We start from the raw sequence: 21,994 nt of genomic DNA on the forward strand, positions 1-21,994 counted from the left end.
CACTGGCAGTGTCAATGCAATCACAGCCTGCTCTGGCATGGGTGGCTGGCAGTACCATGGGTCGGTGCCATGGGGCTCTCTGTCTTTGCTGCTTTAACCTACTTCCTTCCCAGGACCATAATGGCCACAAAGATGAATAAGGGATTGGAGCAGCTGTTGTATAAGGAATAGCTGAGAGAGCTGGGACTGTTTAGCTTGGAAGAATGAAGGCTGGGGGGATTCTTATCCGTATCTATTAATAGCTGGTGGGAGGTAAAGAAGACAGAGGCAGATGCTCCTCAGTGGTGCCCAGTAAAAGACCAAGCGCCAAACTGAAACTGAAGTACAGGCATTCAAGTTAAACTTTGGAAAAGCTTTTTCTGTGAGGCACAGGTTGGCCAGAGAGGCTCTGGCATCTCCATCCTTGGAGTTATTCAAAACCCAGCCAGATGTGGTCCTGAGCTCTAGCTGCCCCTGCTTTGAGCAGTGGGGAATGGATGAGCACTTCTAAAGGTCCCTTCCCACCTCAGCTATTCTCTGAGTCTGATCTGTCATGGCTCAGTGACGAGATCCGCACCAAGAGGTGCCAAACCTCCATGGAGATGGGTTCAAAAAACCAGTTCAGCTGGGCAAGCTCCATCCCCAACTCTCTGGACCCCTGCTTGGGGTTGGGTGCCATGGTGTGTTCCCACCACGGGTACAGAAGACAGTAGAAACCAGGGCTGGGCACCCTTGTCGTGTAAACTCAATGTGGCCACCTCATGACACCTTGGGTGATGCTTCCCGTGCCCAGCAGCTGAAGTCTGACAACATTTCAGCAACTCTTGGAAAGCTCAGGGAAGGTGAAAACTCCTTCTGCTGCTGAAAAGTACAGACCTGCCCTGGTGAAACCAAGGCCACCATGGGCGCAGTGTTGATCCTCAAGCTTTCCAAGCACCTGAGAGACACCCAGCTGAGCCCAGCTTTATTCCTCAGTCCAGAACCATTCCTCCACACATTTGTAAAGACAATGTTGGAAACGGCATTTCAGTCCCTGCAGCAACAGCATCGCTGGAAGGCAGGACAATGAGGCATGCTGTGAAACGCGGCAGTGCCACACATGGCCAGGGCAATCCTCTCTGCCCCAGTTGTGCTGAACCAGGAGGGCCAAGACTTCTGTGCCCTGGGCTAGGTGATGGGTGCCGCTCCCCTGCACACGTGGCCATGAAAGGCACCCAGCAGCCCCACTGGCTTAGGCTGGAGATTGCTGGTGGCTGAGGGCTGCACCCAGGTGATGCCAGAAACCACATTTATGCCCTGTGAGACTCCCCTCGCCATCCTCCAACCTGCTACGCTGAGCCCCAATTTCCCCTGCCCCTGCAGCGGGGCCAAAGGAATACCCGCACAGCAATGCCGGCACTCATTAAAGGTTTGGTTTTATTTCCGGTTTAAAATCAAAATTAGTCATTCTCTGTAATTACATTATATATAGATTTATAGAGACATTATAGAAAAGAATTTTTTGCTTTTGTATAAAACAAACAAAAAAAAGGTGGCAGCTTCTGTCCATCCGTCTGTCCGTCCCTCTGTCGCTTCTCCTGCCCCTGCCTCCACGGCACTTCCCAACAGACCAGGAAAGGCTCTGAGCTGGGGCCACATCTCACTACGCTCCCTACAGCCATGGCTGGGGAGGGACAGGAGCACATGGAGCTGGAAAGAAGAAACGCCAGCAGAATATATTAATATCTCATATTTAATTTTATTTAAGTCCCGGGGATTCCAGGTGGCAAAGGGCAGCAGTCCCCAGGGCCCAGGCAACTCCTGGGAAGGAACGGTGTAGTTTCCAAAGTGCAGGTCCTTCCCGGACAGGGCACATGCCCTCGAGCAAGAGGAAGGCAAGAGGAGGCAGAGAAAGCTGGAATATCTCCCTGCCACTCCAGTCCCAGCAGCTGTAGCCAACAGGCGGGCAGGAAGGGTGGGCTCCCCATGTATTTTAAATAGCAATCAGACGGTGGGATGTGCAGTGAGCCTCCCCTGCCCTACAGGGGTACGTATGTGGCACCCCATGGGGCCAGTGGCCGCAGGCAGGGGAAGTGGTGCTCCATAAGGCAGTGTGCGGCCACGGCGAGCTGCCGGCGGGGGTAATACTGCGGTGTGCTGCCAAGAGCGGGAGCTGCCAGGTCGCAACCGGCCCCAGTCCGTGCAAGCCTGGGCGACCCAGCAGTGCCTTTGCCCTCAAGGGATGGCAGGTGGGTTTGCGTGGTGTCTCAGAAAGCTGTACTGGCCATGCTGGCTGGTGCAAAGATCCTCGGGAGGCTGTCCAGGGTCTCCTCCAGCCGCCGGTGAGCTGATTTGCCATCTTCCCCTGCAAGTACACCTCACAGTCAGTGAACCGAACGACAGAAGTTCTGTCTCCTGCCCATCCCCAGCCACCTTCCCTGGCCTTTCTGGGGAAACGTGGCTAATGCCTGGCAGAGCTGAGCCAGCATTCTACAGGTACAGAGTGGGCACCTCTCTCCTCCTCCTTAGCACACCCTTGGGCAGGTCCCTGCCAGGATCTGGCTCAAACCGCCCCCCAGAGCTCCTGATTCAGATGTTGCAAATCCTGTTCTTCAGCTGCCTGCCGTACCCATGCCCACGCGGGGCAGGATCACCCACGATTGGGCTGCAGGAGCACTGGCATATGGAGAGCCCAACTTGGGGCAAAGGGCCAGGGCTTGGGGCTGTGCCAGCTCCAGCATCTCAAACAGGTGTGCACATCTGCATGCACTGGGATCCCAAGGGCTTCCCCAGGACCCCTGGGCACACACAGGAATGCACGCTTCCATGGCACAAGCTGGCTTCGAGATCTTTGCCTAGCGCACACACACACAAATCTGCCCACGATGGCCATCCCCAGCAAGAGATGGTGACATGGATAATCTGCTGGGACATGGGACACAAGGCATCTACATGTGCCAGGGTGACATGGGGATGGGCTCTATGAACAACCAAGACACACAGACTCCAAAACGTGATGTGGCTGACAGGCTCTAAGACGGAGACATTCGTGAGCAAAGCAGCAGGAGCAGGAATGGGGGGACAAGGATGGCTCACGTGTCCCAACCTGTGCAGCAGCTGCTACGATCTGGAAGCCTAGAAACCCACTCAGATGGTTCTCTCAGTGCCATCTAGCAAATAATAAATAACAACCAGGCTTAGTGCTCTGTGGCCACAGGATGCCTGACCCTCGCTGCCTGCTGCCAGCTAGCTCTTGTCTGGCAGAGGTTGGGGCATGATGAGCCAGAGTGCATGGAGTAGGCAGAGACCAGCCTGGGACCCCCATTTCCTGCAGGCACTGCTGGCACCAGGAGATGTCACTCGGGATGCCATGGGTGGGGAGGGAGCAAAGAGGAGCAGCGGGACACTCACCACACAGCATCAGGCTCTGCTTGGCTGCCTCCCGCACAGGCTCCTTGTCGGTTTGGCACAGGTAAACCAGCTGTTCAATGCTCTCCTTGGCCTGAGGGAAAAGGACAAAGGGCTGAGCGTGGCTTGCAGGGCTGGCAGCAGGGACACAGCCTGCAGGGGGGGAAGACAGCACAGCATGCTGCAGCTCCATGGCGCAGGAAAGTCCCTTGTCCTGTCCCTTCCCTCCCCATTTCCCTTCCTGCCCTGCCCCTGCCTGCTTCTCCAGCACATTTGGGGCACCCCCAGCTCCTCTCTCCCGGGAGCAGGAGGATGTGCAGGTGTGTCCGGACTTGCTGGCCATATGCGATTCTTCTTCCTCCGGAAGATGCAGCTCTGCTGCCTCCTCCCCGTGTCCCTCTCACCTTCAGGCAGCCCAGCGCTGCACACCCTGCCACGCGCGTCTGCACCTCCTCATCCTCCAGCTGCTCCAGGTAGCACACGAGGGCCTGGGGGAGATTGGGGGGCTCAGTGCCACTGCCTGTGGCAGAGCTGGGAGGCAGCACCCTGGGGGCTGTGGCACCAGCCCACCTCATCCCTGGCTTGCCTGGCACATACCCGTTGGTGGAAGCGAGGGTTTTCTGCCAGGCTGCGGAGCTGGGCGGACACGGCGCTCACCACCTTGCTGTTGCCCTCCACGAGGAGGAGGCTCAGTGCCTTCAGTCCCTCCTTCTTCAGGCGGCCCTCAGGCATGCGTTTCAGGGCACGCAGCACCACATCCTGGTCGTCTGAGTTGAGGTTCTGTGCCAGCAGTGCTGTGGGCAACCACCAGCTAAGCCAAGGCACAGGGAGCCCAGTGGCAGTGCCCGCACGCCCCTGCCATCATAGGGAACCCATCCCTAGGTACCCTGCACCTGCACTGCGCAGAGGTGGTCCCATGCCGGGTGCCAACACATGTAGCTGCTGGGGCACCCAAACCAAGATGCCAGCAACCAAAGCAAGTACCCAGGATGCTCAGGAAGGCAGCGTGGGAGTGGACTGTGCACCATGTCAGACCTATTTGCCCACCCCAAGGATGACTGAGCCTCTGGATGATGCCCCAGGGCAGTCATAGTGGTGCTGCAGGGTGATCCCCTATGGTCATGCTCTGGCATCCCATGCCAGGGTCTAGGGAGCACACCCACCTTCCTCTGCCAGCTCCATCATGTAGGTGTCGAGCACCAGGGCACCGAGCGACTCAAAGTGGCTCCAGTACTGGAAGATGGTGACCTGCTCGCCCTGGGTGCTGCCAGGCCGCCGGGGCAGACGCCTATTCAGCACATCCTCCACCAGTTTCACACAGACTGCAGGAAAGGACCAGGGTCAGAGAGTATAGCATTTGTGGCCACCCCAGTGTGGGGCTCCTGGCACACATAGGCCTCCACAGGCCCCCACTCATGGTCACCGAGTGGGGCTGGCAACTCCCCCTGAACACCCCTGGGTGCCTGCTCACCAGCATCAGCCAGGCCAGGGTGTTGCTCACTGATGGTTGCTGTGTACTGGGCACTGAGCACCTGCAGGAACCGCTCCACGGGGCAGGTATAGATGTTGGGCACCTCCACACAGCGGTCCCAAAGGGGCAGCACGCCCTCCTTCCGTGTCGAGAACTGCACCACTGTGGAGACAAGTGCTGTCAAGCCTCCCCAGGCCGCAGCAGTGGGCAGGTGACTCCGGCCCTCTGGCTGGCACAGCCTCTTGCTGCCCAGCATGCCCATGACAGGAGACCAGGTCCCCACATAGCCCCCGGAGCAGCATGGATGGTCCCCTTCGCCACATGTCTTTACCTTCAGCAGCAGAGGTGGTGGCTCCCCCTCGCTCCTCTGTTAGCTGGCACACAATCTCCAGCACCTGCGCCTCCCGCAGCAGCCTGTCCAGAGCATACATCTCCTGGCACCGCAGGGGACCGAAGGTGCCCAGCTTCTGCAAGGCATGGCCAAACCGAGGACCTCAGGGACAGAGCTCACCACCCACACCACAGCCTCCATGCTGCTCCACACCCCTCGAGAGGGGACCCACAGCCCACTCCAGGGCTTCCCTCCCCAGGACATCTGCCACCATGCCCAGGCCCCTGTCCTCACCAGCAGCAAGCGGTTACAGTTGTTGAGGTGAAGCACCAGGGCCTTATCCAGGAACTCGTTGCCGGTGCTCATGGGGTCAGTGCTGGCCTCGGAGCTGCTGCACATGCCAGTGTCATCTGCCCCTGTCTCGCCAGTGCTTGGGGCCCTGCTGTGCCGGGGTCTGCCAGCCCTCCTGCAAGCCAGGGAGAGACCAAGACTGGGGGTCAGCACAGGAAACCTGGATCCGACCCTTCCCCACCCATAGCAGCAACACTGGACAGTTTCTGTAGGACCTACAGTATCATGGTGTCAGGGCTCGGTGAAGGAGCAGATCTCAGGAACACAGGGCACAGGGACTGCCTCCCAGCCCAGCCCTATGGAGAGATGTGGGGTAGCATTCTGCCACCAGAAGGGCCAGATCCTGCTGCTTATTGACCTGGACCTACCCTGAGCTGTGATGGGTTGGTCTAAGTGTGCTTGGGCACCCTGACAGAGCTGGGCACCCCTCATCCCAACTGCCCCAGGGCCACGTCCTGCCCCACACCCCATCCCATGAGCCCTGCTGTGCACCTCTCATCTTGGAAAGGCTCCTCCTCAGAGCCCTCCGAGTCCTCCATGTCAGAGGTGTTGAGGAAGCTGAAGCTCTCCAGCGCATGCTCCACTGTCAGGCTGATGCTGGAGGCCCGGCTGAGGAAGATGCCCTGCTTGTGCTGTGGAGGAAGGCACAGCGGGGTTGGATCCTGGCTCGCCAGCCAAGACAGCCCTGCCACCTGCATCCCTGGGCATTGCCATCAGGGATGGCCCCATCCCCACTGTCCCCAGGCACTGCCATCAGGGATGGCCCATTCCCTTTGTCCCTGGGCACTGCCACCCTCATTCCCGGGCACCACCATCAGGGATGACCCCATTGCCATTGTCCCTGGGCACTGCCACAAGGGATAGCCCCACCCCCATCGTCCCCAGGCACTGCCATCAGGGATGACCCTGTCCCCATTGTCCCCAGGCACTGCCACAAGGGATGGCCCCATCCCCATTGTCCCCAGGCACTGCCACAAGGGATGACCCTGTCCCCATTGTCCCCAGGCACTGCCACAAGGGATGGCCCCATCCCCATTGTCCCCAGGCACTGCCACAAGGGATGGCCCCATCCCCATTGTCCCCAGGCACTGCCATCAGGGATGACCCTGTCCCCATTGTCTCCAGGCACTACCAGCTGGGACAGCCCTATCCTCATCATCCCTGGGCACTGCTGTAGGGATGACCCTGTCCCCCTCACTCCCAGGCACTGCTGGGAGCCACTCACCAGCAGCATCTCCTCCAGGTGCTTGAGCTCCCGTTCAAGGGGCTGCAGCTCTGGGAACTGCCCCCGATAGTCATCCAGGGATGAGCCCAAGAGGCTGATGGCCTCCTCCAGACCTGAATCCACCACCTTCCCCCGTGGCACCTCAGGGACACTGGTAGGCAGTGGCGGGGCCAGGACAGGCCTCTCCTCCATAGAGGCTTGTGCCAGCACTGTGGGGATGCCAGTGCCACAGCCACCCTGTGCCGGTGCCTGGCTCTGCACCAGCTTGGCCCTGTCAACCTGCAACTCGCAGGTGGCAGCCCATGCTACGGTGGCGCGGGGCTTGGCCTCGGTGCTCCTGTCCTGCCCTGCCATGGTGGCTACCACCGAGGTGCTGGGGAGGGTGTCTGCATCCTGCTCGCACATCCCTATGTCCTCTGGGCTGGGCGCAGGCTCCCAGGGGCTCTCTGCAGCCTTGGCCTCCATCGTGGCATCCACGCTGGCCTCACTGATATGGCTCAGAGTCCGGGAGTAGGGCACATGCCCGTTGGCCACTGCCTCCTTCTTTTGGCTGCCTGGATCCTCTGGCTGGCTCCCGGTGTGGGGCACGACGATGCTACTGGCCCCGGGCCTGGCCTCAGCCTCCTCCGGCTGCTGGGAGAAGGAGATCTCGATGGCAGGGGCAGAGGCCTGCACCTCGGGCTGCACGATGGGCTTGTGTGTGGCATGGCGGGCACTGCCGGACAGCTGGGGGCTGGAGGAGTCGTCCGAGGACTCGGAGGAGATGGACCAGGCTGTGCCATTCTCCAGTTCCTCCTGGCGTCGCAGCATGTTCTGAGGAGGAGGGAAAATGGTGTCAGATGAGACTCTCCTGCTAAACTTGCTCTTCTGGCTGCCTTTCATCAACTGGGGGCAGGATCTGGCTGATACAGCTGAGGATGCTGCAACCCCTGGCGCAGGCTGCCATGCTGCCCTGGTTCTGCCAGCACAGTAGGGTGGGCAGCGAGGACCCAGCAGACCATGACTGCCTCTTCGAGGCTGGCACCCCACACCATGCCAGGGGGAAGTCTGGCTCCCCAGGCCCAGCCATGCGTGCCCGAGCCCCAGGGTGCCAGCAGCTCCCCAGCATAGTGGACAGCTCCAGCTTGGCCATGACTGGGTGCAACACATGGAGCAGAGGACACCACCCACCATGGCTGCAAGAATGGCAACAGCTCCAGCACCAGCTCATGGCAGGCAGCACCAGCCATCACGCCAATGTCATGCCAGTGGTTCACCATCACTGAAACAGTGTCACACCAACACCAAGTTAGCGTCACACCAGCGCAATGACAGCCTCATGCCAGTGCCATGCCAGCACTGTCACGCCAGCACTGTCATGCCAGCACCACACCAGCGCCACGCCAATGCCACAGCACAGCACTCCAGCACCACCAGTGTAAGGACACGGACAAGCTCCCTACTCACTAGTGCCCGGCTCTCACATGAGGGCGTGTGGACAGAGGCGTAGGGACAGCCCGTAGAGCCCAGGCTGCCCCAGCTTGGGGACTGTCTCCCCAGGACCAGCCAGACCATGGCCTGGCAGGATAAGGCCTCCGGGCATCAGCGAGGGCTAGTGAGTAGGAGACAAGGAGCGGCTACAGCTACTGCAGGATGGCCACACCACTGGGCTAAGGTACTGGCCAGCTCCAGTGAGTAGGAGACAAGGAGCAGCTACAGCTACTGCGGGATGGCCACACCACTGGGCTAAGGTACTGGCCAGCTCCAGTGAGTAGGAGACAAGGAGCGGCTACAGCTACTGAGGGATGGCCACACCACTGGGCTAAGGTACTGGCCAGCTCCAGTCCTCACACTTACACGGCCCGGCTGCGGCCATCTCCCAAGCTCGGCCGAGGAGACATCGCCGCAGGAGCAGCTCTGAGACAGCTTCTTGAAGAGTGTCTCCCGAAAGATGTCCAGCAAGGACCAACCATGCTTGTCAGCCGCCCGCCCCGGGCTCTTGGGCAGAGAGAAGAGGAGCTGTGAGCGTGGGAGGAGCAGGTGCCGGTACTGGGGAGCTGTGGCTGGATGGCTGGAGAGGAGCTGCCCACCCCAATGCCTGAGCCATGCCACCCTCTTGGATGTAGCCTGGGCACAACCCTGCGCGGACCCCTCCACGGGCCACCCCTCCTGAGCAGCCCTGCCCAGCGCCACACTTACATAGAAAGCCTGTTCCCGCAGGGACGGCGTGTCAGGTGGGCTCTGGTTGTAGGTGGAGAACCTCTTGTTCACTGTGGAGGCCTTGTTGACAGTGCTGGCTGCTGAGGGTTGATCGTCCTTGTCGAAGGGACTGGGGAGGAAAGCAGGGAGGTGAGGGGTTTGCGCTAGCTTGGAGGGGTGCCGACCCTACTCTGCAGCAAGCAGGATACCAGGACCCCATCCAGTCCAGCTCTGGTTTTCCATAATTGCAGCCCAGTTTTGGGATGGGAGAGATGCTGCCACGTGCTACCAACAATGCTGAGATACTTACTTCCAGGTCACCTCCAGGCTGAGTTTGAGGGTGCCCAAGTCATTGATATCCACAGCCACTACCTGGGGCAGAGCCGCAAAGAGGTCCTTGGTCTCACAGGACACATTGCCCACCACAACATGGTTGGCCAGGCTCTTTAGCTCCGTCACCTGGAGAAGGAGAGGGAAGAGAGGATGAGATGAAGCCATGGCCTTCATCTTATCCATGCTGTTTGCATCCATGCTGTGTGCCAAGACGCCACCACCACCAGATGGCCTCCTCCCATCCCAGGGAGGGTGAGATTTAGGTGAGGTCCATGAGGGAAGCCCTGCCAGGATGCAGGGTGGTAGCTGGACCACACGGTCCCTGCTCCCTTATGCACTGTACCTTGATGGAGAGGAACTCGGTGACAAGGGGCAGGAAAACCATTTCCTCGCTGTCCCACACCTGCTTGCTGTTCACCTCGATGCGTCCCCGCAGCTTCCACCGCTGCCGTCCATACTTCATGAAGATCTGGAGATGCAGAGACGGTGTGGGGTAGATACAGCGCTGGGGTGGTGGGTGGTCCCCATGCATCCTCAGGCATGTCCAGGGACCCACGCCACCTGCTGCCCTGCAACATGCCCTCCATGCCACCTATGCCCCTCAGGCACCCCAAGGACCACAGGGCAGGAGAAGAACAGATCCCAACCCACATGGTCCCACCAACCTCATACTGGTCACCAGCACAGAGCCGGGCAAAGCCTGCCAGTCCTGCAAGAGAAGGCAGAGGGGCGTCAGTAGGCAGCAGGCAGGCAGGCAGGAGGCCAGGAATGGAGCAGGATGCCGTTACCTTTCATCCGGATGTGGAATTCGCCCAGCTGGCTCTCCAGCTCATTCTCCAACAGACACATGTTCTGGGAACAGACGGACAGACAGCACCCATCAGCAGCCACCCATGGGACCCAGCACCCTGCCAGCCCACCCCAGCCAGTTGCCTCACCTCTGTGTACTCCTTGTAGCCCTTGCTGGCCTCGGCCAGGCTCTCACGTGCTTCCCGGCTGCCTGGTGAACCCGTGCTATAAGCCTTGACCATGTTGTGGGCTCCATCACGGAGCCGCCGCTGGATGCAATAAGCCTCATAGAGCTCATCTATCTGCAGGGACAGGCCCAAGCTGCAGTGAGGGCAGGGTGGGGGATAGCACAGCCATCCCAGCACTGCACTGAGGTTGCCCCAGGTGACCCCCGAGGTCCCGAGCTCTCACCTTACTAGCATGAAACTCCAGGCGACGCAGGAAGCGCTCAATTGACTTCACTTGCTGGAAAAGCAGAGGAGATGGCATAAGCAGCAGCCCAACCCCTCCACAGAGGAGCTGCAGGTCAGGATGTGCCCTGCTGCATGCTCATGCTGCATCTAGGACGGGTCCTGGTCACCAGGCCTGCCTGGGAGGTGCAGGGTGGCAGCGAGCGGAGCAGAGGCTGCGCTTGCACCCACATGCTGCAGCATCCTCCATCCTCCCCTGCTCCAGAGGGTTCCCCCAGGAGACAAACCAGGCTCCATGGTGCTCTTCTCCCAGCCTCAGGGCTAATTCAGGCTCAGCAATCACCAACAGCAGCTTTTGTTAGCAAGAAGTGGGTTACAAGCCCCTGCCTGTCTCTGCTTCATCCCCTGCCCAGACCCACCCTGCCCGCAGAGCCCTGATCCCACTCTGCAGGGACTCTGCCATGCAAGAGACAGGGGGCAGGCAGCAGGGCAGTGCAAGCAGAGAGGGGCTGGCAGTAGCACACCCCAGGCACTAGAAAGGGGGAGACAAGGGGGACAGGGTACTGATCCCGCTTACCTTATCCAGATCGTAGAGAAAGCCCTGGAGGAGAGAGGAGAGAGATAAGATGCAGCACAAAGCCAGCTCTGCCTACCCAAGAAGACCCAGCACATTGCACCCACCACCCATAGCACTTTGGCGGGGACATGCAGCACCCAGCCAGGGCTGGAGAGTGCATGACAGTAGGACAGGAGCCCTGTGCAGCCTAACACCAGAGCCTGGGGTAGCCACCAATGTCCCCATAGAAGCAAGCTCTGACCTGGGACACAGATGGACCATGAGCTGCCCCAGCTGTGCCCACAACCCCAGCCGCGTGCCCAAATCACCACTTCCCATAAGGCTCTTCCCAAACAACACTCACCAGACGTGAATTCCTCTTGGACTCGCGGATCTGGGTGCTGAGCTTCTCCAGTTCCAGCTGGTGCACCTCCAGATAGGCTCTGGGAGCAACCACACCATGGGGGTCACGCTGGGATGCTGTGTCCAGGGTTCCTGCCACCCACAGACCACACCAACCCAGCACATCTGGCCCCGCATCCCCACTCCCTGCTCCAGCACCCAGGTGAGGGAGCCCACTTGTGCCTCTACATGGGATGTGGTGGGATGCAGGACCCCCAGACACTGTGCCTAGGAGACTTGGCATGTCCCTGCCTGGTGAGAACAGATAGCTGCCAACCCCAACCCATGGCAAGCTGTCCCCATGCCCCTCAGGGGCTCCCTGCCTCCAATCACCTGGCCACGGGCAGCCCCAGCACTTACGTCAGGCCTTTCTTGAGAGCTTCGTACACCTCGTCCAGGCGGTTGGGCTGAGGCACCTTGGGTGGTGGGGATTTGTGGGACATTGAGAACATCCTACTGACCCTGGAGCCAGTCTTGCGGGAGACGGTGGGGGTGAAGGGCGAGAGGTTCCTGGGGAGAGAGGCAGGCAAACTCGGGGCAGCAGGGGTCAGCACAGAGCACCGGGGTCAGCCTGGGTGATCCAGCCTGCCAGGCACCCTGTCTCAAGACAAGAAGGAGCTCCAGGATGGAGGCCTCGTCCACCCAGACCTGCCTGCCTCTCCCAGGGCTCCCCAACAGCCAGTCTAACCAGCCAGTGGGGCCGGGTGAGATGGGGCTGTGAGGCTGGGCAGTGCTGCCTGCACCACATGCCTGCAGCCCCCCCTACTGCATTTGGCTTCCCCAAAACCATGGGAAGGAGAAACCCATAAAGCTGGTGGTAGAGAGCAGGGAATGAACCCTGTCCCAGCAGCGATGGGGTAGCCTCTGCAGAGGTGTAGGGGTCCCAGGCACTGGTTGGAGGGAGCAAAGGCAAAAGGGGCTGGCTCCAGCCAGAGCCAAGCTGTGCTCCTGGAGTGCCTGTGGGCACATCTCCAGCCCTGGCCACCCTCCAAAGGGGCCACACTCTGCTCCATCACCAGCACCCAGGTTGCCAGGGGCACGGAGATGCTCCCTGTGGTATGAGCGCTGTGGCAGGGTGACACATACCACCACTGGCTTTCTGCCCTACTACCATGTGCTCCCAGGGACAGGCAGGGATCAAGGCAGGTGGCAGCATGGGAGCACCCTAGGGACAAGCAGGTCTGTCACCCCATCACACAGTGCAGCGACATGGGGCAAGGACATCCTCACTGATGCCATGCCTCTCCAGATGTCACCAAACCCACTGTATGGAGCTGCCATCTGCCTGTTGCCTCCACCTGCCCCCCCACCACCACCTTGGGGACCTCCCTTGGCTGACCCGAAAGGATGCCAAGCCAGTGCCCAGGACCCAACACCACCCTTCCTGCCTTGTGCAACGGAGTCGCTCCCCAGCCCAGTGAGCAACGCCCCACTCAGACTGGCTCTTCCCTTCCTCCTTCCAACACATTGTCATGCCACCAGTGCCCAGAAGATACTCTGGGCTCCTTGGTTCCCAGTCCTGGGCTGGACTTCCCATCCTGTGCTGCTCTTTGCAGCAGTGGCCAAAAGACTTCCCTGAATCACTGGTGGGGAGAAATTAATGTCCTGGCCTCCTCCCAAGCCAGAGGAACGGGTAAGCACTTGATTTTTACCATCCCTCCTCATTCCTGTCCTCCAGGGCTCCTGAAGCCATCTCCCACAAGCATCTCCCCACCAGCCACTTGGCTGCGGACATCCAAAAGTCCTCCCTCTTCCCTGCCCCCTCTGGCACCCCCAGATCCAGTGACGTGCTGGTGGCCTGGAAAGTGTAATTTGGCCCAGGGGCTGGACAAGAGCCGAGCAGGGCTGAAGGTCTGCTCCCAGGCATGGGGAGGCTCTACCTGCGCTTGTGCCTACCCAGTGAAGGTGCCCATAGCCTGGCAAGGCAGCTTGGCACTGCTTTCCCCAGTGGGGACAGATGTCTCTCCCCTGGCACCAGTGGGTGCACTGGTAAAAGGAGCCTGGCTAGGTACTAGGAAAAGAGATAAAGAGCATTAAAATGCTCTAGTCCTGCAGCCCAAACCCATGGCATGCCCATGGCCTGAGAACCACCTGCGAGAGGGTAGCCAGGAGCTAAGGATGGTGCAGAGGAGGGTGGCAGGGATGAGCAGTGCCTAGGGGCCAGAGAGGATGAGTAGGGAACGGCTGCTCCTTGCAACACAGCTGATGAGCAGCCAATAAAACCTTTCAGCAACAGGTTTGAAGTGACCTGGAAGGAAACCCTGATTCACACCAGCACTCAAACCCCAAAACTGGCTGCCGCAGGATGTCAAGGCTGTCGAGACACAATGCTTCAAAGCCATCCCAGCTCCTTCACCATACCCATTAAACATGATGAGATGGTCATCATTCTCACATTCCCACATAAGGGAAGCTCTTAAGCGCTGGCTGAAGAACAAGTGTGAGCTCCACCTGACCCCTCCATGCTCTGGTGGCAGCAGCCACCAGGCTGCAGGGTCCTCACCCAGCCTGGGACATGGCACAGTGGAAGGTTGGGGTGATGGGCTCTGTCTCCCATCTGGCCTTGATGCTCCCTGCAGCCCCCTGTGCAACATCCCCTGGGTACCACAAAGGTCCCTGCAGGAGATGCCTCAGGATGCACAGCAGGTCCCACCACCATAACCAGGACTGTCCCCATCACCATCCCCGTCCCCCATCACAGGCAGCAAAAGCACCCATCTCCTACCTGAAGGGCCGGTCAGCCGTTGAGTTGACTCCAGCAAAGGACTGGCTCCTATTGATCTTGGTGACGAGGACTCGGCGTTGTGGGCGCACAGACAGTGACATCGTTGAGTGTGACCTGGAGGGCCTCCCTGGGGGGCATGAGACAGCAGGGTCACCAGAAACAGGGTGGAGAAACACAGGCAGGCAGGGCTGCCATGGAGACCAGGATGGGAACAGCATCCACAGACCAGGGAGGCTAAAGTACACACGGGCTGGGAGCTTTCCCTCCCTCTCAGCCCAGGGACACTCCTGGTGGCACCGGGGATTCAGGTCCCATGCTGCCCCCAGCAATGGTGCTGGTGCTCTGCCTTGGAAGAAGAAGGGCTCTGGACACCATGAGCACTCAGCAGGGACAGGTGGACAGATGTGTCCCAGCTTCACCCCACGGAAGCCACAGGATGGAGCTGATGCCCAATGCCCACCGTGGCCTTTCCCAGACATGACCATGGCAAACTCTCTGCTGTGCTCCAGCCTTGCTGCCTCCTCCTGAACCCCACTTGTCCCATGTCCCGCTGTCACTTGTGCCACCCTGCTGCAGAGGCAGGAAGGGTGTGGGGCCAGACTCGGCCGCCCAGCCCTTTGCTGTTTCCATGCTCACTTCCGCTCACTCCAGCAACCAGGAGGGAAACCCAAAGGCAACAAAGCACTTTGGAAAGTCCCTGCCTTTGCCAGGAGATTTCTGTCGGGGAAGGAAAGGCCAAGTCATTCCCTGCTGGACACTGGTAAGTCCATGTAGGTAGCATGTGTCCAGCCCCACAGCTGCCGCAGCCCTGCCCTCTGCTCCTGGCAGTGCCAGAGGTGGTGCCAGGAGCTCCAAAACTGCTGCCTGTCCCCACAGTGGCTGGTGCAGTTGATGCCAGCTAGGATGGAACAGATTTCTGAGCCTTGGGTCCCAGACTCAGCTGTCACTCCATGTCACAGGGAGCATTGCTGAAGCCCTGGCCAGGGCTTGGCAAAGGCAGCCCAAAGCACAAGGCAAGAGCAGGGGAGGCTGGGGGTCCTCCTGCCCCTGCCACCCCCAGCAGTGCCAGCTGGGCACATGGAGGACCCCAGACCACAGGGGAGCCGCAGAAGCAGGGCAAAGGCTGCTGGATGCCACACTTCATCCCAGGCACTGCTGATGCCAGCTCGGTCCATCTGTCCCCGCCAGCTCCCAGAGCTGAGCTGCAGACTGGGGAGCCAGGAGCTGCCAGTGGTGAGCCCACACAGTTCCCACCAGTCGCATACCCTGCCAGGGAAGGCCAGGCAGGGCCATAGGGATGCACAGTTCCCCCAACTGGCAGATGAGGCCAGAGCCACCTCCCTACACCTTAAGGTGCTTACTTAAGGTGCCTTTCCCACTGTGCTGCAGCCATGCCATCACCTCCCTGCACACCAGGCTGGGGCCAGGCATTTGCAGCGCCTGGGATGAGCTGGGGCCATTTGGAGTCAAAGGCAGCCACTGCTGATAACCTCTGTCCCAGTGGAGCTGGGATGCAGCAGGTCCACCCGGATCCCCCTTGGCACTCAGGTCCCAGCCCAGGACCACAGAGCTGTTCTATGGGTCCCACCACCTCACCATTATCGTTGCTAGCCCCTTCAGTTTCCAGGACAACGCTGTCCCAATTAAGCTCATTAGGAGGAGCTATAATCCCTGGCAGTCTGGCTGACATGCAGGGCCTGGGCTCTTTAATCTGCTCCCCACTGAGCGAGGAAGGCCCATGGCACTGGTGCTTTCTGCCCCAGCTGGGCGTTCCAGCAGCTCATCTATAGGGAAAGTGGGACCACCCCTACGATGGGGCTCTCCATGCATGAGGCAGGTCACAGCTCCTACAGGGTGAGCACAGCCCTACCAGCCCACCCTTCTCTACCCCACGCTGCCGTCTGGGGGCATGGCAGGGCTCTAAGCAGAGTCGCTGAGGCAGAAGCCACACTGGGAAGGGCATCACAGGGGAGAAGGATGTTGAGGGTGTCCCAGGGGCAGAAAGATGCTGGGGGTGTCCCAGGGGAAGAAGAATGCTGGGGTGTTGCAGGGGAGGAAGGATGGTGGGGGTGCCGTGGGGAAGCAGTGCCCCAGCACAACTCCCCAGGAGAGACTGAGCAATCCCCAGCCACTTGCCCAGGCATCTCAGAGGCTCCAGCAGCCACCTGCACTGCTGGGTCAAGCTCCCAGGCATCTGAGGCTCCTTCACCGGCACAGGGAACACTGCCAAGAGTGGTGGCTGCTGATAGGACCCTGCACTCCAGCCCAGGGACCCAGCTTTTCCCAAAACACCCCCTGTGATGCACCATGCCGCAAGGCCAGATCACTGGCAGGATGGGTGCAGACCTGAGTTAGAAGCAAAGGATGGTGCAGCCCCAGCACTTGCTGTCAGCCAGCCCAGCACCTCGCCCCGGGCACTGCCAGGTCCTACCAGGGCCAGCCTGTCCACCATGGCAGCCTGCATCCCCAGGCCTGGCACCCTGCAGCCTAGTTCCTGTGCCAGAACCCCAAACCCGCTTCAAGGAGGAGGAGACCATGCTCCAGTTCTGCAGGAGTGATCCCTCAGGAGCCCCAAAGATGCTTGAGCCTGGCACACGCAGGCAGCAAGCCGAGTGCCAGAGGGCAGTGCTGCCTGCACAAGGCAGGGCAGGCAGGGTACAGGGTCTCTGCTCCTGGCACGCTTGACTCAGGGTGGAGGGAAAAACCCCAGCGTGGTGCATTCCTGACATTACCGAGATAAGAGGTACCTGGTACCGCAGCAGCACCGCCAGCTCCAGCAGGGAGCAGAGCCCAGATCACACTTGGAAGGGGCAGCCAGCTGCCACATCTTGCCCAGGGCAGTGAGCCCCACACCAGGCTTACTGGGAGGCCAGCACCAGGCAGAGCACCGGCACCCTCATGTCCCTGCCACGCGCTGAGCCCCAAGCACATCCCTCCCTCTCCTGAGAAGGAGCCACAGAGGTCCTGCCCCAAAGGTCCAGTCTTTGCCAGCCCCCCCCCCCTTAATTAGGGCTTCGGTGCTACAAAGCCACCTCCCGACCAAACTTTTCACCTTGCCGTGCCTGTGCCGGACCGCCTGCGCTCTCCTGGTGTAGGAAACACAATCCTGGGAGTTTGTCTGTCTGTCTGTCCCCAGCCAGTGCTGCCTGCAGGCAGTGGCTGAGAGGACAGAGCAGCCAGGTGTGAGCAGCTGGTCTGGCAGTGCAGCGGGAGGGTGCTGGAGCCCACCCCAGGGCCCTCCAGCCTGGCCACCAGCTCCTCCGTGCCTCTCCCAACACCCGGTGCTCTGAAGGTGCTGGTGCTCTGAAGATGATTGGGATCCCAAGAATGCTGGTCTGAGTGGTGGAGGGGGCAGTCCGACCGGCTGGGTTGGTCCCAGCTGGTTTCTGTTTCCGACACTCAGACACCAGCCTCAGGTCGCTCTGGCGGGTTTATCAACACTGCCCCATCACAGACGCCCCAAACTGGCTCCCCCCCGAATCCCCAGCCCCACAGTCCTGGGAGCTAGGAGTGCTCTGACCACTATTTGCTGTAATGTCACTTACTGGAGGCCAGCAATGCCCAGGGTGGCCGACCCAGCACCCTCCAGCAACCCTGACCCTGGGAGCAGCACCCAGAGCCACCCAAGGGGCTTCTCCAGGAGGGGCTGGCAGGGCTAGGCTGTGGTCCCCATGCTGATGGCACTGCAGCCACCTCCCTGGGCACAGCAGCGTACCAGTGTCCCCCAACAAGGGCATGGCATGGTGGCCACAGGCCAGTCCACCCTGCCTGCGGTGTCTGTGGCAAGCGGTGGGTCCTGCCAGGCCACACCAGTGGCACACCACCCCCACCCTGACACCCTTGTGTGAACCTTGGGTGCGCAGCAGGAACAACCTCAGGAGCCTGTGAACTCAGCCGGTTGGCACAGCTCCCTCCAGCCCAGCCGCTGCACCCTTGTTTGCACAGCTGCATCCCTGCTGCCTTAACCCAGGCATGTACCCCGGCCCGCTGTCCCCCCCCACCCCCAGGCAGCCCTTGGCCGGCTCCGGCGTGGGCTGGAGCAGCTCTTCCCTCCCACTGCCCCAGCACAGAGGACAGGAGCATCCGGTGACTGACGCCATGCTGCCTTGGTCACAGGGAGCCTGGGAGCCACCTCTTCCCTGACCTCCACACTCTGCCTCTCCTCCGGGCAAGCAGGATCCCCTCCATGTGCCACCCACACTAGGCGAGGAGGGGTACTGGGGAGTCAGATGAGTCAGGGAACAGCATCGCAGCTCCCCATGACTCACCTGGGAGAGAATCTCCCGGCCATAAGGTTGCAGCCCCTGCTGCAGCAGGGGATGGTGGTCTAGGTGCTGTGAGCAGGGGGCTGGTTGGGGCTGGGTGCTCTCGGCCCTGTGGCAGTGGGGGCACGGTGGCAGTATCCGCCCTCACGGCTGCAGGAGGCCAGCTGGCCCCTTGGGCTGAGTGGGAGGGCAGCAGGAAAGGGAAGGAGCTGCGAATGGGAAGAATTGGAGGAAGTGCTTATTTACCCTGCAGAGTATCCCTGAGGAAGGGCAGGGCACGGCACAGGCAGACACTCATGGCCTGCTCCCCAAGGGGGTCTCACAGCCTCCCACCCCACCACCCATCCCATGCGTTTCCAGTTCGCAGCCAGAGGGGGGTGCATGCCCCAAATTGGGACCCAGGGAGGTGGCTACTGCTGGGGCTGGGGGGTTCCCCAGTGCCTGTCTGAGCTCAAGCCCAACCTAGGGCTCCTGAGAATGAGCCCAGGACCACCATAGCCCCAGTGAAGTGGGTCGCACCACCAAAAGCACAGGCTGAGCACCCAGCCAGGATCCCCATGGCTTTGGCAGCCCAGGGGATCACCTCCATGCCCTGCTAGATGGACTGCAGCCTGGCCAGGGGCATCAGATCCTGCTCCTGAGTGGGCTGTGATCCCTCTCAGAGGCGCTGACCAGAAGACCAGGCTCTGGCATGATCCTGCTGGGGTTGCCATAACCTTGTGAAGATCCCACATGCCACCTTCACCCCCACCTGCTCATTTCCAGGATGTTTTGTTGGGTACCAGTAGCTTCCCCCAAAATCCTGCATGGGCAACATGGTCCCTGTGCAGGAGAGCAGCCCCAGGACCCCCTGTTCTGCCCAGGTCCCATGAGGCCATGGTGCCATGGTGCTCAACGTGGAGCTGGGCTCTGTTTGTCCTCATTAGCACAGCCACAGACAAGATGTGGTGGGGCACAAGGGGGAGAAGATCGATTTGCTGAGGAAAGCCATGCTGCCATGGCTCCAGGGGCGTATCACCTGGGACCGGTGGGCAGCTGTGGCCCCTTTCCTGCCTTGAGATGCCAAGCCCGGGTCTCAGCATGGGCAACAGCAAGGCCAGACACCCTGCAGGTCCTATTCTGCCGCGGACACCCCATCCCGACACCCCGTCGCTGCACGCCACATTGACAACCGTGTCCCTTGCAGGTGGCGGGTACCCATCCCTGGCTCCCCTGGCAGGGACAGCTCTCCTCTCAGGGAAGCCACTTGCACAGAAAAGCCCCCCATGAGCCTGGCCACATCACCCCAGGAGCCTCAAGCAGCTGGGGGTCCCCAAATTAATGGTGTTTGCTGGTGGGGCCCAGGGCTGCCAGCGCTTGGTACCTTTCAGTTTGCCGTTCATGGCAGGCTGCAGCAGTGTGTCCCCCTCGGGCTGGGATCAGCGTCCCGGGCGGCTGTTGTTCTCTCATGCCGTCTGTCTGACTGCCCGTGTGTGGGGGCCGGGGCTGGGAGGGCTCCCCCCAGGCAGCAGTCTCCTCCCACGCTTCCCCTGCCCGAGGGCTGACATCACTGCCCAGCACCGCAGCCCCAAGCGTGACTCAAGGGCTAAGGACAGCAGGATGGAAGACGGGAGGATCCCTGTCCCCCTTGGAAGGAAGGGGCCCCACCAGCACCAGCAGCTCCAGGAGCACAGCACGGCTCGATCCCCATCCTTCCCTCCCCACTACTCCCCTGGGGAAACTGAGGCACGGGTACAGGGGAGGGGACCACACTGCAGATCATCGCAGTGCAAACTGCCCCCCCCAGCCCCATTCCAGGTTGTTTTAAAGCAGGGGGAAGAACAGGGCTGCAGCCTGCACCGGGCACCACAAGCGTCCCCCACCAGCAACACATGCCATGCTGGCCTTGTGCCAGCCAGCCCCCCATGGGACTGCTCCCCTTGGAGACACCCTTCTGTCCGGCACCCAGGGCAGGCCACGAGCCAGGGAGCAAACATCACCCTGTCAGATGCACCGCTGGCCCTGAGCTGCTGTCAGTCCCTGCTCCGGGATGGGGGGGATGCTGCAGGCACAGCTCCTCACTCCCATCCCTCCTGGCTCCACTGTAAGGAGACACAAAGCTGTGGGCAGAGCAGGCAGCCGACACTAATGCCACTGTGGGGAGCAGTCCTGACAGCCCTGCTGCTCCCTTCTACATTGCTTTTAGATATATATATAAAACTGCTGTGGCTTTGTTGTTGGCTTCCCACAGCATGCATCCCTGTGGTATGTCCATGGGCACCCTGCAACACCCAGCAGCCACTGGGAAAAAGGTTTCCTTGCTCAGATGCCCCCAGGTTGTGTATTCTGGGTCTCCAAAGGCTCAGAGGAGCTGGCTTCAGCCAGGGCTTCCTTGCAGGGCTCTCCAAAGATGCTGGGTGCTGTTCCCACATGGAAACCAAGGGGGTCCAGCTGCCACAGGGCAGCAAGACAGACCCACCTGCCCTCCATGCCAACCCCAGCAGCCGACAGGACCTCCCGGCCCCACAACTCCCTCTTTAGGGCACGGGGGTGCCCTAAACAACCAGGGGACTCTGTGGCACAGGCATCACCCCCACCCCCAGCACTGTAGGTCCTTGTACAGGTCCTGGTCCTGGGGAACTGAGGCCTGGTCCCCCCTCCAGCTCCAATGGAGGAGGCTGGAGCAGCTAGCCCCATCCAGGCTGGGACTGGCTGCCTGCCGTCACCACGTCACCAGCACAGGAAGAGACGCCTCCCTCCTAGGCTCCCTTCCTGTTTGCTGCTGCTTTTAGAGTGAGGTCAGGCCAGGTTCAGGAGGAAAAGCATCAGCGCCAGAGTCTTGGGGGGGGTGCCCCCGGACACAGTTAACCCCCTCCCTAGAGGGTGAGCCAGCTGTGGGGCTGCTTCCCCAGCCCAGAGCTGGTCCCTGTGCAGGACGGGGCCAGCACACCACACAGGAGGAGAGGCATCTGGGGTTCCCCTGTAGGATGGCATGGCTTCCCTGCCATGAGCACCCATGCACGTGGCTCCGGAGACAGCCACGGCCAGGCTTGCAGAGCTGGGGCTTGCAGCAGTGTCACCAAAGAGCACTGCATCCCAGGACACCCTCTTGTCCTGGTGCTCACGTGGGTGCCCGGCTGGGTGCTCAGGTGGGTGCCTGGGTGGGTGCCTGGCACCAGCCCTATTGGGATGACAGCTGAGGGAAGAGCTGGTAAGACTGGGCTGGCCCCAGGCAGCATCTGAGGAAAACCTATCCCAGCACTGGCAAACAGAGGCATCTGGTCACCTACCTGCCTGCAGCCTCCATGCCAGTGTCATGGGCATGGAGAGAAGCCGGCAGCCCAGCACGTCACAAAGCACAGTGCAGGGGGTACCCATCTCCACCCCAGCCTCCAAGAACTTCCATGAAGAGCAGCTCTCCTACCTCACCTGGTCAGTATGTGTTCCCCCGGCTCTCCCCACCAATGGGCAGAGTCCTGACCTGGTGGCTGCCATGGGCAGGGGACCACCCCCGTCTTTTCACTCCCTTGCTGCTTCTCCCCAGAGGAAATCATCTCTCCTGGCACCGCCCTGGGACTGACCAGCCTTCTGCAAAGCCTCCGCCGTGCTGGCA

The 21,994-nt window shown here is 60.8% G+C and overlaps 1 protein-coding gene across 3 annotated transcripts in view; it reads right to left on the bottom strand.

The window, feature by feature from the left end:
* Positions 1-1,377: 1,377 nt before the first annotated feature.
* RIPOR1 (RHO family interacting cell polarization regulator 1) overlaps positions 1,378-21,994 on the bottom strand; it is a 32,802-nt gene continuing 12,185 nt past the window's right edge. For 2 of the 3 annotated variants that reach the window (XM_075101870.1, XM_075101868.1), the window contains exons 2-22: positions 14,138-14,264; positions 11,773-11,922; positions 11,375-11,453; positions 11,032-11,055; positions 10,456-10,509; positions 10,194-10,346; positions 10,044-10,107; positions 9,921-9,964; positions 9,599-9,724; positions 9,233-9,381; positions 8,923-9,052; positions 6,745-7,557; positions 6,012-6,151; positions 5,463-5,634; positions 5,169-5,304; positions 4,838-4,999; positions 4,530-4,688; positions 3,964-4,160; positions 3,771-3,854; positions 3,370-3,460; positions 1,378-2,323 (exon numbers count right to left, since the gene is read on the bottom strand). In XM_075101870.1, the coding sequence (XP_074957971.1) occupies positions 2,226-2,323; positions 3,370-3,460; positions 3,771-3,854; positions 3,964-4,160; positions 4,530-4,688; positions 4,838-4,999; positions 5,169-5,304; positions 5,463-5,634; positions 6,012-6,151; positions 6,745-7,557; positions 8,923-9,052; positions 9,233-9,381; positions 9,599-9,724; positions 9,921-9,964; positions 10,044-10,107; positions 10,194-10,346; positions 10,456-10,509; positions 11,032-11,055; positions 11,375-11,453; positions 11,773-11,922; positions 14,138-14,238 (3,126 nt within the window). In that variant the 5' untranslated portion in view covers positions 14,239-14,264 and the 3' untranslated portion in view covers positions 1,378-2,225. Of the gene's footprint in view, positions 2,324-3,369; positions 3,461-3,770; positions 3,855-3,963; positions 4,161-4,529; positions 4,689-4,837; positions 5,000-5,168; positions 5,305-5,462; positions 5,635-6,011; positions 6,152-6,744; positions 7,558-8,922; positions 9,053-9,232; positions 9,382-9,598; positions 9,725-9,920; positions 9,965-10,043; positions 10,108-10,193; positions 10,347-10,455; positions 10,510-11,031; positions 11,056-11,374; positions 11,454-11,772; positions 11,923-14,137; positions 14,265-19,765; positions 19,912-21,994 lie in introns of those variants that run through there. The other variant, XM_075101869.1, reaches the window with a different exon arrangement.

This window comes from Phalacrocorax aristotelis, chromosome 8, assembly GCF_949628215.1.
Source record: "Phalacrocorax aristotelis chromosome 8, bGulAri2.1, whole genome shotgun sequence".
Classification (NCBI taxonomy): domain Eukaryota; kingdom Metazoa; phylum Chordata; class Aves; order Suliformes; family Phalacrocoracidae; genus Phalacrocorax; species Phalacrocorax aristotelis.